This window comes from Choloepus didactylus, chromosome 17 (assembly GCF_015220235.1).
Source record: "Choloepus didactylus isolate mChoDid1 chromosome 17, mChoDid1.pri, whole genome shotgun sequence".
Lineage (NCBI taxonomy): Eukaryota > Metazoa > Chordata > Mammalia > Pilosa > Megalonychidae > Choloepus > Choloepus didactylus.
Genome location: NC_051323.1, coordinates 28,233,095 through 28,248,144, shown reverse-complemented (window position 1 = coordinate 28,248,144; position 15,050 = coordinate 28,233,095). Strand labels below are relative to the sequence as shown.

Sequence of the window (15,050 nt, the reverse complement as noted above, 5' to 3'; positions counted from 1 at the left end):
AATAGAGAAAAACTGAAAGATTCCACTTGGTATTCATTTACCAGTGAATATGAAAAACCAGAAGTTACACCAATGTTATCTAAGATGCTTTACTCATTTTTCATTACACTTATGCTATTCAGAGCATCATATCTTCCTTCTAATATCCACATGAAACAAGGTTTCAGAGAGGGGGCAGCAATTCTCTTAGGCGGCATTAATTTAAAATGAAAACTACTTTAAGTTGTTTTAATAGCCAAGACTCTGACTGAAGCAACCAGTGTCTCCCCTTTACCTACCACACTTTCCCTAGACTATGGCAGATGCAGATTAGTCATAATTTTAAAAAGTCAAGATGGCTTAAAGAATATCCAGTTTCCAAAAGAGAATGGGCAAGAGTCAGCGTCCACGTAGGACTTAGAGAAAAAGTTAGATCCATGGACTGTGAGCTCCTAGAACCGAGAGGCTCACCTCCCACAAAGCAGAGACACAAAAAGTACTTTATATTCAACTTCGGCGGAGCTGCCCTTTACAGCAGGGAGGGGGCGTGACCTTCTGAGCACATCACTCCCCGCAGAACACTGCTGAATCCTCACGCTGGTAACATTCTGCACCGAGGCGAGTTCACCCGCAACCGCCCAACAAATCCGCATCCCGACCTCTCTCCTTCGGGTCCCCGGCTCACCTGTCTCCGGAGTGAGGAAGACGCACCGCCCCCGGCCGCCTCGGAGAGGGCGCCCCCGCACACCACTAGCTTCGTCAGCGGACACTGTCCCGGGAAGAGCGTCCGCAGAGCCTGGGAAGGAGGACTCGGGAAGGCGCGGAGCGCTCTGTCTCCCCGGTCTTAGGGCCGCGCCGCCTCAGCAGCTCCCTCAGGTGCCTCCGAATGGCCGGGGTTTGTGCACAGCTCCAGCCTCGTCGCTTAGCAACCTGTGAAGCTGTCCGGTCTTCCCACACTTCAATTCCCCCGCCCCACCAGAAGGTGAATACTGTTTTTGTTTCCGGGTCGAACCGGCTTGACGCAGCGGAAGGACTTTACACCTGCCACGCTTACCCTCCGGGGAGACAAAAGTCTCTTTTCCGGGGGGGCGGGTGAAGTTGCTAATGATCCATGTCTCCTCCCTTAAGTTGTACGCAGCTCCCCTCCCGCCAATTGCTAAGCGCCAACAAAAAGGCCCTTTCCTACGTGCGGTTGTCACAGTCTTCCAATCGCAGCGACTCGCCCTCAGGACTACTTTGCAGTCGGCGAATAGCGCAAGGAGAAGGGTGTGAGAAGACTCTCCGATCTCGGGAACTGCAGTTCAACACTGGAAGGAAGTGCTTTGGAGATCGTGCTGGAACCAGGTTGCGTAAACTATAGTTCCCAGAAGGCGTCGCGGTTGAGAGCCAAGCTTTTTCACCACTCTGCTCGCCCTCCACGAGTCGTTTCCGCGGTAAAGGTGACCTGTCTCGGTGAGACTGGTTCTGCAGGTGCTGACATTGTCCGCGTAGTTCTCAACTATGGTGAGTGTGGGTCCCCGGCTTCTGCCCACCTCCTGGGCCTGCACTCTTGTCTGGGGTTTATCGCGCTTGAAAAGCTTTTGGGAGTCAGCTGTACGGCGCTCTGTCCATCGCGCCCTTGGAAGAGCCGAGACTTGGAACCCCCTGGCCCATTTTCTGGGGATTGTCGCAAAGACCTAGTAATTGGGAAAGGGTTGATTTCCACCTGGGGGGAGAGGGGGCTCTTAGAAAGATTCTGTAGACCACGCTGTCCTTGGAGAGTCGCCATCTCAGTCCTACTCCATGGCGAAGGGACAAATTAAGAGGCTGCGGGTTTTGCCCAAAGCACGGATTGTTAAGATTTGATATTGGGGAAGGGGGTTCTGGATCTCAATGTCTTTTTCTCATCTTAAGCCTACTGTGTTTGAAGGGCTTTTGTCACAAAGCCCTTGAAAGCGGAATGCCCTTGACTGTAAAGATAGCGCTTACCAGGTGCTCCAGATTACGATCTACGTTTTGAGAAGTGTTTCCGCCATATCTAATTTCACAAAATGTTATTTAAAACCTGTTCATTCATCTCCTTTTGAAATGCTAGGACGTGTTGGAGTCACGGCATCTCTAGCCAAATAATTGGCGCAGATATTCTTTACTGTGAATTCCAGAAGCATTGCTTTTAAATGTAATAGTGTAACCGTCTTCTCATTCAAGATATGCATACTTAGATCTTGATGTGTTGTCTCTGCTGAAAGAGGGAAGGCGGGGGGAGGGGAGGCGACTCTGACCTAGGTACAATCTGCATACTGTTTAAAGGTGACATTTGAAAGCAGAGAAAAATTGCTTCAATACTTTTATTAATAGTTGAGACTATTTTTCCTTCTCTGTCTCAAAATACTAAGATGGGTGAGGAAAGTGGGGAAGTCTTTGAATGAATTGGAAATTTCCCAGAACCTGAAAAGACATATTTTCAAGGCTTGAACATTATTCCTTCTACCTTTGTAAGAGGGCCAGTGGGGACTCCTACTAATTCCCGATATTAAACTTAGGCTTCCTAAATATTTTTTCAGATGGTGTTTAAATGACATTTTCAGTGGGTTCTGTCCTAATAAAGTGAGCAAAAAAGCAGAGGTGCTTATTATCAGAGAACCTTGAATTTTATAATTTGAATTGAATGGGACCTTGAAAGGGGGACACATTACTTTTTCTGAAAATCCATTTTATTTTATGTAGCTGAAGTTATAGAAGAAAATAGAAGTTCACACTGCAGATACTAACTCAGCTATGTTATCGGCATTTAGATGACCTGATAGCTTTATTTCTTGCAATACAGGATATCAGAATTCTAGAATTGGAAGGGAATTTGGAGATTATAACATCTATTATTAAAAGTAGCCTGGTGAGGTCAAAGGATGTTCCCAAGGTCACACGATGAAAGAGATCCTGGGCCCCCAATTCTTGTGTTGTTTTTGCTGAACTGTAGATCAGGCCAGGCCTCACCTATGGAAGGCCATCAGGCGCAGATAACACCAGGCCTGTCTATGGAGAAGAACCTTCTATTTGCTGGAGCTGACAGCAAACTCACCTGATTCAAAATCTCCCTGCCTCCTGGGAAAAGTGTATGAACAATCTGAGTTAGATAAGAACCATCTTTTGCAACCATCTTTTTTTTTTAAGCCAATTCAAAGCTATTTTTGAAGGACAAAATTCTATGCTTGTTTCCATAGGGAGTGATGACAAGAATGAATGGTATAAAGAATTCTGATAATACTTTCTTTCCTGTGTTACAGAACTATAATTGGAAAGTAATAAAGGACTACAGAAAGAGCACTCAGAGTTATGCTTTACAATCGTGACTGTAGCACATGCCTAAGACAGAGCCTGCATCTGCAGGAAGGTCATTAGTACCCTGCCAAGAGCAAAGAGATGCCTTCTTTGAATCTTGGCAGACTGCCCAGATACCAGAGCAGAGAATAGTAACCTATGTTCATACTGTAACATTGTGAAAAGTCAGCAGGACTATCCTACCCTCCTGCTTTTCAACTGCAGTGTTGCAAAAGAACGGAAAGAATCAAATGTGCGCTTTCTTTCCCCCATTTTATCATCCTTTGGGCACTAACTAGGCTTCATACTTCTTAACAAGATGGAATTACCTACCTTTGAAAATAATTTTTCCAAGGATACAGAAGGAAACTGCTGAGTTGGAATGAGTAACTGTTCACTGAGGACTTGTGATACTGAACATTTTTTTTTTCGTAGCCAAAATTGACTGCCTTATTCTGCTTTAACCATTTACTTGATTTTCTGGCAGGTCACACTTTATAGCTAAGGATATTCACTTTCCTCCTTATTTCTGATTCCAGCTTGCTTTTCATTAAAAGCATGTGTTGTGGGTTTTTTTCCCCTTACCTTATCTTCATTCAACAAATACTTGTTTAACACTGTATAGGAACACAACTTTGAGTCGAAGGTAGGCTGCTGTCAGGGGGGTTCCCAAGTCTGGTAGAGAGTAAGGGACATATAAATAGAAAATCACAGGCTGTAGGAATCCTCAAAGGAAATTTCTGTGGTGGCAGAGACCTTAATAATAGTACTTGCTACATGTCAGGGACTGTCCTTAGTTCATTGTATGTTGACTCTCTCAATCTTTAAAACTACCCTATTATGTAGGTGCTATTGTTCTCCATTTTACTAGGGGGAATAGGAATGCAGAGAGGTTAAGTAACTTGCCCAATGGCATACAACTAATGAGTTGTCAGGATCTGAACCCAGAAAGTGTGACTAGAGGCCATCCCTTTACTGCACCTACTGCCTCTCTAGCCCTCTGTTTTAGAGAATTGGCTTATTCCCTGCACGTTTCCTGTATATAGTTCAATAAAGGATCTCCTACCCTAAAATAGTACCATAATAGGGGTTCAATCATATATTGTTTAAAAAAAGAAATACGTTAAATATGACTTGACAGCTCCTCCATTGATTTATAAGAATATATATACACACACACACATATAAATATATATGACCATATTATTTTGCTCAGTATAGCCAGAACTATTGTGGCCACTAATCTTCTCAACACAAGTATTTATAAATAAAGTATCTTTAAATGAAATGTTTTCAAAGCATTTTAGGTATGCTTCCAAAGAACTCTTACACATTTCCATCCTTTTGTTAATTTTCACAAGATACAGCTTTTCCTTCAGCAAATGTTTGAGCTCCATATATATACACTAAGCATTGTTCTAAGCACTAGGGATACAGCAGTAAATAAAACAAAGTCCCTGGCCTTAAGGAGCTTGCATTCTCAAGGACATGGGGGGAGGTAGGTTGGGGACAGGTTGGTGGTGGGGTTGTTCATTTCTTCCTTTATTTCCTTTTCTTCATCTACTTGACTTCAAGGGAAGAGGAAAAAGACCAAATGAAAAACATATAAAAGCCATTAGAGATTTTTCTAGAAATAGTAATGACTCCTAGGTTAACAAATATAACACACATATGGTAGTTTCATATATGGTGGAAAATAACATATTTTTTAGTGCTATTTATAAATCTAAAGTGTTTGTGAACATAAATATATATTGTGTTAAAACTGGTTTATTTGGGAAATGAACATGTCATGTATTTAGAGATACAAAGGCCTGGAGAAAAAGTTTGGGAAGAAGATGCAGAAAAGACCCATAAGATCAGGAAGAAACTTCCTGCATAGTTTTCTTTTTATTTCCCCCCACTCCCACCATAGCAACATCTCTGAGGAAAAAGTACTTATATATTCTGCAATGATCAGATTCATTTCCCTACAACAAATGACACATCTGTCCTGAGATTTTGTTTTGCTTTTTTTTTTTCCTTTGACCAAATTGGGTACCAAATTGCTGAAAGCTGCTGATCTTCAGCATTTAAGGTTAGAAGGACCCTTGAGACGCATGAGACATTTCTCTTTGTAACTCTGAGGTATGATTTCCTCTAAAAATGGGGATTCTAAATATAAAGAAATCAATCACTTATATCCCCAGAGAGTTCAGTAGGCCACTTCTCATGTGGAAAGAGGGTTCTAAGCGCATTTACTCAGTACTGTTAGGGAAAAGAGCAGTTCAACTTGATTGAATTTTTCCACCTAACAGAAATTTACCTGTTAGGTTTTCCAAACACTTTTTGGGTAGCTCTTTTTAATAGAAATATTTATCTTTTTTTAGTTCTCTGAGCTTAATTTAACCTTTTTTTTTTTTTTTTTTTTTAATGATTCGCAGTCATTTTGAATATTGGTTACTATTTTGATCACATATCCATATTCTGTACAGGGCTTGTTTAGGTCTATTAGGCTACTTCTCTCTATAACAACTATTTTGCTCTTTGTATTTCTCTCCCTTACCCCACCTTTTTAAAATAATTTTCTCTTGGAATCAAGTTGTCAGCTGTCACTATGTGTTGCTGTCATTATTTATTATTGTTTAATTCTAAAATTTAATTTTCTCTCTTTCCTCCTTAAATAAAAAATAAAGGTTTATCTCCTTCCCCCAACCCAACAGTTAAGTCCAATCATGAGTAATTGCTTTAATGAAACTTTTTGATTCAAGTTAAATGGAAAAATTTAACCACTGTTACTCTTCTTCCAGGGGTAAAGGATTCTATTCAGCACATGGGTGTGGGAGAATTAGCATAATAGGATTCATAAGGCTCTAGTGGCTACCAGGGTTTGTTCCATGGAAAGCAGTATCACCACATAATGCACAGGAATGGTGTTAGGCCTATTTTAGTAGTAAAATATCCCCCACAAAGTTGGATAAGATTATGTAAGTGAATCCAGGATAACACTTATAGCTCCCCTAGGCTATGAGTATTAAACAGCACTGCATAAATATGCAGCCAAAGTATGTATGTTCCAGAAGAAGTTTCTTAGCTGATTGTTGCGTACTGTCTGTATTCACTGGGACCTTAGTGTTCTACTGAGCCAGATGTTGACAAGATTTTTAAATTTTTAATGAACTTTTATATGTGGTTGTCATATAGTAAAAATGTCAAATATCTTACAGTAAAATGGCACTCCTTAATGTTAATGGGTCTCTTTCATTACAGTTGGAACCACTCAGAGTCCTTGTGACTGGAGCAGCTGGTCAAATAGCATATTCACTGCTGTACAGTATTGGAAATGGCTCTGTCTTTGGTAAAGACCAGGTAGGAACAAGTACCTGTAAGTCTTAAGTCCTTAGAATAAGAATTATTAATAATACTCTGTATTTAGCTGCAAACATATTATAAAACAGTAAAGGAATGGGTATCCCAATAAATGTAATAGGCACATTGCTATTAATGGAAGCTGGTAAAGTATTTAATGCACCCCCTCCAGGCACTGAAAATACTTTGCAAATCATAACTATTCCATATGTTTAATTGACTTGATGCAACCAACAGGTGTCACTGTGGGAGATACTAACAACAGTATCTACTAGGGTCGTGTGGGATAGAAAGTTACTGCATCACACTTACTTGTTTGAAAAGAGTCTTTAAGGTCCAAAATAGTCGGACAGGCAAATCTGCTTCCCATTAGGAAGCAGGCATCTCCGATTCCAGCAGGTCTGATTAATATTCACTAAAATCCCTTTTTAACTGAACTTTATTCAGTCATTTAACCCACTGATGTTGAGTTCTCCTTCATGCCTGATAGTGTACTTAGCTTTCCATGAACTGTAATCAGTACAGCTCTGAACAGTAAGAGCAAGCTCTGGCATATCACATCAGTTTGATGTTTCTCCCATGTACTTCCTAAAAATTCAATATTGGTGATTTTGGCAGCCTCTGATTCTTGTGCTGTTGGATATCACCCCCATGATGGGGGTCCTGGAAGGGGTCCTTATGGAACTGCAAGACTGTGCACTTCCTCTCCTGAAAGGTGAGTAGGGAGTAGGGAAGGTATGTTACGTTTTTTAAAAATTTTGATTTTAAATCAAGGATAAAAGCCAGAATTAACCAATGTCAGGCAAAGGACTGTGCTTTTTTATTTTCCAAAATGCTTATATATAATTTATTCTAAATACATATAATATTGCACAAGACTTATATGCCTGAGATTGTAATGTTAAAGTCTCTTTAAATATTAAAAGAATCCTGTAATGGAAAACCTTTTCAATTCTAAATGGAATCCTCCAGAGCCATATGCTGCCCTGAGGCTGGAAATCATTTGGTCCCTTGTAGAGCCCATCCGTCCTACCAGTCCTCAGGTTGAGATGTAGTGTAAATGGTCCTGGTCATATACTGCATAGTTTGAAAAAGTTCACCAGAATTCTGATAAGATCTTTGAGAATCATAGAACTATTATGCAAATGTAAGAAGTCTTAAATGTTAGTTATCATTTGACTGGAAGGTTCATTAAAACAGTAGGTCAAATTATAAGCTGATTTGAATACTTTTCTTTAAATATGCCTTCATCAAGATCTTTCTCTTTTGGTAAAGGTTAATGATATATCCTAGAAGTTTGTACAAAGTAAAATATACACACTCCGCAAGAGAAATCATCCTCAGAATTCATATATCTGTTCAGTAAACATTTGCTAAAAGAGGTACTATGCCATTGAAATCACTTGGTTGCATTATGATGTAAAAGAATATGTTTTTCTGGCCAGGCTATTCTACTAGCTGCCTTTGCTCACCCACTGTGCTCTCCAAATCAACTTTCTCTGGTGTTATTTCCCATTTTTATCCCTTTCTCTGCAGCATTCCCTCTGTTCTTTCTAATGGGCCCAGGTTAGTCAGTTTATTCTCTGACAGCTGTAAATATGGTAGGGAAGGGAAGGCTCAGCATAAAAAGATATATGGCTGCGAAGAGAAAAATAGGTGTTCTGGTGTTCCCAGTTACACCTGTTTGGAGACTTAGAGCAGCCTGACTGGGGCACAAGTTCACTGGCCTAAAAATTTGCCAGTGAGAATGCTGAGATCTGGTCATGGACTTTTTAATGCTGCCAACAAAGGAGAGAGATAATATATGTTCCTTAATCAAAAGGCAAGTGGTGTATATTTATTAGACTGACGTTCACTGAGCATAGTGGTTGAACTCTGGACCTATCTGGACTGGAATTATAGATCCACTGCCTTTTAATGATGGCTAGCTAAACTTTTTAAACAAAAAAAATCATTTGTCATCATGTGTAAAATGTGAAGATTAAATTTAATAATACACATAAATCTGTTAGCATTATCCCTGGCACAAAACTCCTCAGTAAATATATTCTTTAAATTTGTTACTGATATCTTAGACCTTAAAGTAATTATAATTTAGAGATTAAGTGAATTAGTTGCTGTTTTGTCTTATGTATGATAATAAGGAATATATGTTGCTTTGAAGGTTATTTTAATATACCTTGAATCATATGATTATAAAAAGTAAAAAGCTATCGAGTTTTTGCAATTGAGGTAATTATTATTGACATATCTATGAATAATGTGATTAATATATTGTCTTTTTTTTTTCTTAGATACCTAAAACTTGTAGCAATTTATTGATTTATAGAAACAAATATTTGCTCCAAAGTACACGAATTAATGGTCAGATTCAATATGAAAAAGAAAACTTCAGACTTTGGTGATTAAGTAGCTATGCATATTTTTTCTCATGTTCACAGATATCATCATAACAGATAAAGAAGACGTTGCCTTCAAAGACTTGGATGTAGCCATTCTCGTGGGTTCCATGCCAAGAAGGGATGGCATGGAGAGGAAAGATTTACTGAAAGCAAATGTGAAAATTTTCAAAGTCCAAGGTGCAGCCTTGGAAAAATATGCCAAGAAGACAGTTAAGGTGACCAACACTGTATGGGGTTTTTCATTTTCACTATGTTTCAACTAATTGCAGTTATATTTGAAACTTTTCCTTTCTGCATTTAAGTGAAAAAAATTTTCAGTATTTTTTTTTCCCCAGTTCTGTGCAGTGGTCAGTAAATGTAGATACAGATTTTTACTTAATAAGCTCTACCTTTCTATTCTTCTTCCTTGTAGTGGTAGGAATCTATTTTCAGAGATACTCAAAAATATTTTGCCTATTACTATCATATGGAAACTCATATTAGTTCTTAAACATATAAAGAGGGCATAGAACTTTCTGGTGCCTTTGCATGGATATGCTTTGCTGTGTGCGAATATTTGTTCAGGCATTGGGATTTGTGTGTGTGATTGTAAAGGGAGATGGCCGAAAGCTCCATCCATTTGCTCTCAGCAATAAGAGATGGTGGTTACCAAATATTCAGAGTTTCTTAATCCAGTGGAATTTTAATACCTTTCTTTCTTGAAGAGGTTGAGTCAGTAGGACTTCCTGGTCTGTGTCTGTGTTCAGCTATTCTGTTATTACTTTAATTTCTAAATTTGTCTTAATATTACAGTAAAGCTTCCTTTTACCATTACCCATCAATTAACTAGAACTTGTCACACCAAAAAGGTTTGCTGCTAAGAGGTTTTACTGTGTTCATTACACTTCTTCCTCCCTATTCTGACTTTAAAACAAGGTAAATAAAATTTTAAGAGATTTTTAAAGCCATCAATTATAATTTCTATCTTTATAAACATCTGCATTTTTGCTTATTGTGAAATTCATTTAAATAATTAACTTCTCTGTATTCAGTGTCTTAGAAAAAGATCAGACACAGGATTGTTTCAGACTACTAAAATCCAGGCTGCTTGGAGTTATAGTACTTCTTGCACAGTATCCATCTCTCCCCAAATTCTCCCTGCTTGGGGAAGATATACACTGACCCTGGAGTATTTAGGGACAATAGAGTATCATGTCTCCAGCTTGCTTTCAAATGGGCCAAAAAAAGACTAAGGGTAAGTGTGTGGTGGGGAGGATGAGAGATGGAGCAAATTGGAGAATCTAGGTAAAAGGGATATGGGAGTTAGTCTTGGTAATGTGCTTGTTTTTTTATATATTTCAAAATAAGTTCTTCTAATTATCAAACCTCCCCTGTAGAAAAAAATCATCTGAAGTGCTTTTCTCCTAAAGATTGGTCTGGGTGGTGGGACCTGATAATCTGCAGTTTAGCCAATATCCCAGGTGATTCTTAGTTTTAGGCCAGTTTGAGGACATTTTTAATTCATAACTGCTCAATTGGAATTTCATTTCTTGGACTACTGTTATACAAAGGAAAGATTTATGAATGAAGTTCTGAGATAGAGCCTTATATTACTTGTTTGTTTGTGGCAAGTAGTTAGATGCTGTGTCTCTGTTTTGGCACAAAACACAAAATAGAAAGACATGTTTTGGACATTGCCACCTGGAAAGCAATTTAAATGATAATGGCCCAATTAAAGAAATGTTTTCTGTAGTCATGCCAAATACAAGGTGTTTTAAAAACAAGTATTTAGAAGGGAGGATTAAGAAACCCACTACAAACTACATTCGTAACTATACATATTTAAGGCATGTAAACATGGTGCAAAAGCTACGTTATACGTTTTAAGTTATATTCTAAGGTAATTTAAGTCTGTAAGTCAGTATACTGTCTGTAACTCTTCTGTGCCTCTCATGCATCCTAGGTTGTTGTCGTAGGAAACCCAGCCAATACTAACTGCCTGACAGCATCAAAGTCTGCTCCATCCATCCCCAAGGAGAACTTCAGTTGCTTGACGCGTTTGGATCAAAACCGAGCTAAATCTCAAGTAAGAGAAATGCCTTTTAAATGATATCAGTGTTCAACTTTAAAACCTTTTTCTCTCTCTTTTAAAGTAGGCCAATCTAATTTATGCTTTGTTGTTGTTGTTACTGTTAATTTGTAGGAAGCTATTGTAATTTGTTAGGTAGTCGTTAAATCTATTAAAGGAACAGAGAAGGTGGACTTCCTACTTAAATTTTGATCCAACTAGACTTCAATTGCTAGCTATAATTAAATGCAATTGCTTAATGTTGCCTTCCTACAGTGGTTCAAAATTAATTACTTGTACCCTTAACATTCTTTGAAATTTGCTCTCTAACTACTTGTTAATTGTACTTTGAAAGTTATCACTTTTCTGTATATATGTTGTATTTCACAATAAAAAAATGTAAAAAAAAATTAGTCCCTAGTAGAGTTCATTCGCATGATGGTACATAATTTAACATACTTTTGTCAGATATATAGGAGACTATGAAAAGAAAGATTTGAGCTTTGTGTGTCTGTGTACTTCAGATTCAAATTTTAAATTTTTATATATTTCTAATTTATTTAGTGGTTCTATTAAATTTCCTGCCTTTCACTACTTAGGAGCTAAATTTTAATTGTTGTCAATTTTTCTTACCTCTTAGAGCCTTATATAAATACGCCAAGAGGTCGGTTATTGTGACCAGGGAACTAATAATAGTATAATTAATATTCATGTGGCTGCAGAGCATTGCAGGATCCTAAAGTACTTTCTGAACCACCAGCTAGAAATTGTTATATCCAATATAATTTTAGTATTATGAATATTTAAACTCTTTCCCTAAGTTGCCTAAACTATAAATTGAAGATATTTTTTTAAATTTTTTTTATTTTTTTATTTTTTTTGGTTATCTGAATCTCATCCAATGCCAAAATTTCATATTTAGGATTACTTGAAAAAAATAGTAGTTTGTATATGGTATATAATAAGAATTTCACATAAGCAACTGTCTTAAGTAAATGGGAGTAAAGACAGAGAAAAAAACCTAAAGGAATTGCTCAGAAGTGCTAAGGTTACATCTCCAAGTAAGTTTTAACAACAAATTGAAGGTCATATATTTGAGAGATAGTAACCTCTTGGTTGATGATTATAAAACATCAAGTTTGATAAACTTATAAGTTAATCACAGACTGAAGGAGGTTCTCTACTCTTAAACATTCTACTTAAATATTCTATGCATAATGTTTTTAATTCACAGTTGTTTACACTATTATGTTGTTTTAGGAAATTACCAAGGTGTGAAATTTGCATTTTTTACACATCAATATAATTCTGAAGTTTGAGAAGCCTTTTATCTTTAGTTAAAGGCATTTGTCAAACAGGTCACAATTTGAAATAAAAGATATTTGTGTAAATGTATTTGTTTTCAATTTAACTAGATTGCTCTTAAACTTGGTGTGACTGCTGATAATGTAAAGAATGTCATCATCTGGGGAAACCATTCCTCAACTCAGTATCCAGATGTCAACCATGCCAAGGTGAAATTGCAAGGAAAGGAAGTTGGTGTTTATGAAGCTCTGAAAGATGACAGCTGGCTTAAGGGAGACTTCATCACGGTAAGAAAGGTTTGTGAGCCCTCTTAACAGCCAAGGATAAAGAACTCTTCAAAGGCAAGCCACTTTGGTGACATGAAAGTCTCTCTAAGGTGGGGTGGGGAGCTCCAGGAGAGAGGGCCTTTCACTCTTGCTCTGATGGCTTCATATTTTCTTTTGAGGTCATACTAAGTCAGTAACAGTCCAATCTGGTCTTATCTGTAGAGTGGCAATTGAGATTGATCTTTAAACAGTGGGGGAAGGGGCGGGGGTGGAGTAGAGTACCCTTTGGTCATCCACTTATCTTTTTACAGAGACCCACTTCTTTGTGTAAGCTGGATAAAAGGGGGTTTATAGTTTTCTCATTTCAAAAAGACAGGTAAGTATAACTGAATTAGGTTAGCAAAGGCAACATTAGATAGATACATCATTTTGAAGGGTGCACATTAAGCTATGGTCAGTTTTTCACCCCAGGACCAACTTGGAATTGATGACAGTTCTGCTACCATGATCCAGTAACACTGTTGTCTCTGCCTGTCCCACCCCAGACTGTGCAGCAGCGTGGCGCTGCCGTCATCAAGGCTCGGAAACTATCCAGCGCAATGTCTGCTGCAAAAGCCATCTGTGACCACCTCAGAGATCTCTGGTTTGGAACCCCAGAGGTGAGGGCTCAGTGGTTGCACAGACCGCTCTTTTTATTTGTGTCCTCTGATGCTGTAACATAAAAAGAGCTTAGCCTTAGAGATCGGGTTAGGTTCATATCCCAGATCAGCTGTCTACTGGCTGAGTAACCTTGGGAAAGGTACTTAACCTTTCTGAGCCATTTCCTTATATGTTACATGACATTTACCCACAGGATTGTGAGAATTAAATGGGCTTATATATGGAAAGCACCTAGCACAGTGCCTCACACATGGTAGGGGTGATTTCTTCTTTAAATCTATATTGGGTCACACCTTCCCCCTTATAAAACGAGGATTATGTTTCTCCTGCCTACTTCACCCATGAGTTGAAAGAGTAGAATGAAACAATATCCATGAAAGTTACCATGTCATAGAAGTCCCGGGTGCTGGCAAAGGTTCGTTATACAGTAATGAAGATAAGTATATAATAAGAAGTGTCCCCCCTGGTTTAATTTTCTTAGTGCCTGAGTCAGTCAATTGTATAAACTAATCCCTGTTTACCATGAGGAAGTAAAACCTTGTTCTTCTCAGGGGGAGTTTGTGTCCATGGGTGTTATGTCTGACGGCAACTCCTATGGCATTCCTGATGATATGCTCTACTCATTCCCTGTTGTGATCAAGGTAAGGTGTTTCAGGGCTATTTCCCTTCTCTGAGAAGGTAGGTATAAGTTTTTCTTAAGAATGGGATAATTAAGCCTAGAAAATTGTTCCTTTATCAAATTTGACATGTTTATCCATTTTGAAATTGTGTGAAATACAACTTAAGTCATTAAAAGATTGAAATTAATCTGGAAAGCAAGATCTCAGCTCTTCCCATTAGGGACAGTATGTTATTATGCCTCTAAAATTGGGCACCTACAAAATGGTATCTTGTTTCCAGATGAAGTAATAGTTCTCTGTAGTGTTGCGCTCTGTTACAACTGTGCTAAGGCCAGTAGTTTTTTTATATTCACTAATTAAAGCCTCATGTAAAGATTTTTTTTTGCTAGATTCAGTGGCTTTAAATGTACGTATTGAGCTTTTATCAGAATTATTTGTTAAATTCTAGATTTTTATTTGCTTCTTTAGAATCAGACTTTAAAACAGGTACGCCTCTAGATTTATGTTCAAACTAAGTTGTTGCTTGCTGGAAAATCACTTCTAGTTTAATTATATATCTCTTTGCAATTATTTTTTAACAGAATAAGACCTGGAAGTTTGTTGAAGGTCTCCCTATTAATGATTTCTCACGTGAGAAAATGGATCTTACTGCAAAGGAGCTAGCAGAAGAAAAAGAAACTGCTTTTGAATTTCTTAGCTCTGCATGACTAGACAATCCTTTCAGTGTTACTAAATGCTCAAAAGCCGAAGAATCTAAATGTCGTCTTTGACTCTAGTACCAAATAATAATGCTATACTTAAATTAACTGTGAAAAATAGCACATTTGAAAGTTGTTTGCTTCTTGATACAAATTTGTGACTATTTATCATCATGGTGTTAGTGCTGCAGTCTAAATAAAATTATATATTCAAGTGAAAATGATTCCGATTCTTAATTTCTAGCTAACATTCAGAAAACAAACTTACTTGTGTTCCAGCTTAAAGAATACAAAACAGAAAAACAGGGAATGGCAGTTAAGAAAAAAATATTACCAGGTAAAGCATGAATTTCTTATTTTTAAATACAACAGGAAAATCCACCTTGGCACATGAATCAGTCTACTTCAGAATATATTTTTAAACATCA

At 37.9% G+C, this 15,050-nt stretch overlaps 2 protein-coding genes across 6 annotated transcripts in view; one reads left to right on the top strand and one right to left on the bottom strand.

The window, feature by feature from the left end:
- Positions 1-1,047, bottom strand: part of LOC119512040 (WD repeat containing planar cell polarity effector) — a 521,497-nt gene extending 520,450 nt beyond the window's left edge. For all 5 annotated transcript variants that reach the window (XR_005212317.1, XR_005212316.1, XM_037806597.1 and 2 more), the window contains exon 1: positions 665-1,047. The gene's annotated coding sequence lies outside the window, so the exon portion shown is untranslated. The remainder of the gene's footprint in view (positions 1-664) is intronic.
- A 198-nt stretch (positions 1,048-1,245) lies between these two features.
- Positions 1,246-14,843, top strand: MDH1 (malate dehydrogenase 1). The gene is made up of 9 exons (XM_037806603.1): positions 1,246-1,482; positions 6,526-6,624; positions 7,243-7,339; positions 9,066-9,241; positions 10,969-11,091; positions 12,489-12,665; positions 13,190-13,303; positions 13,856-13,945; positions 14,506-14,843. Exons 1-9 carry the CDS (start codon positions 1,480-1,482, stop codon positions 14,629-14,631), a joined length of 1,005 nt encoding a protein of 334 aa, XP_037662531.1. The 5' UTR covers positions 1,246-1,479; the 3' UTR covers positions 14,632-14,843.
- The last annotated feature ends 207 nt before the right edge of the window (positions 14,844-15,050 follow it).

Coding starts and splice junctions, on each gene's coding strand:
- MDH1 (XM_037806603.1), top strand. Junction 9,242..10,968: donor ATGCCAAGAAGACAGTTAAG/GTGACCAACACT, acceptor CATGCATCCTAG/GTTGTTGTCGTAGGAAACCC. Junction 12,666..13,189: donor TTAAGGGAGACTTCATCACG/GTAAGAAAGGTT, acceptor GTCCCACCCCAG/ACTGTGCAGCAGCGTGGCGC.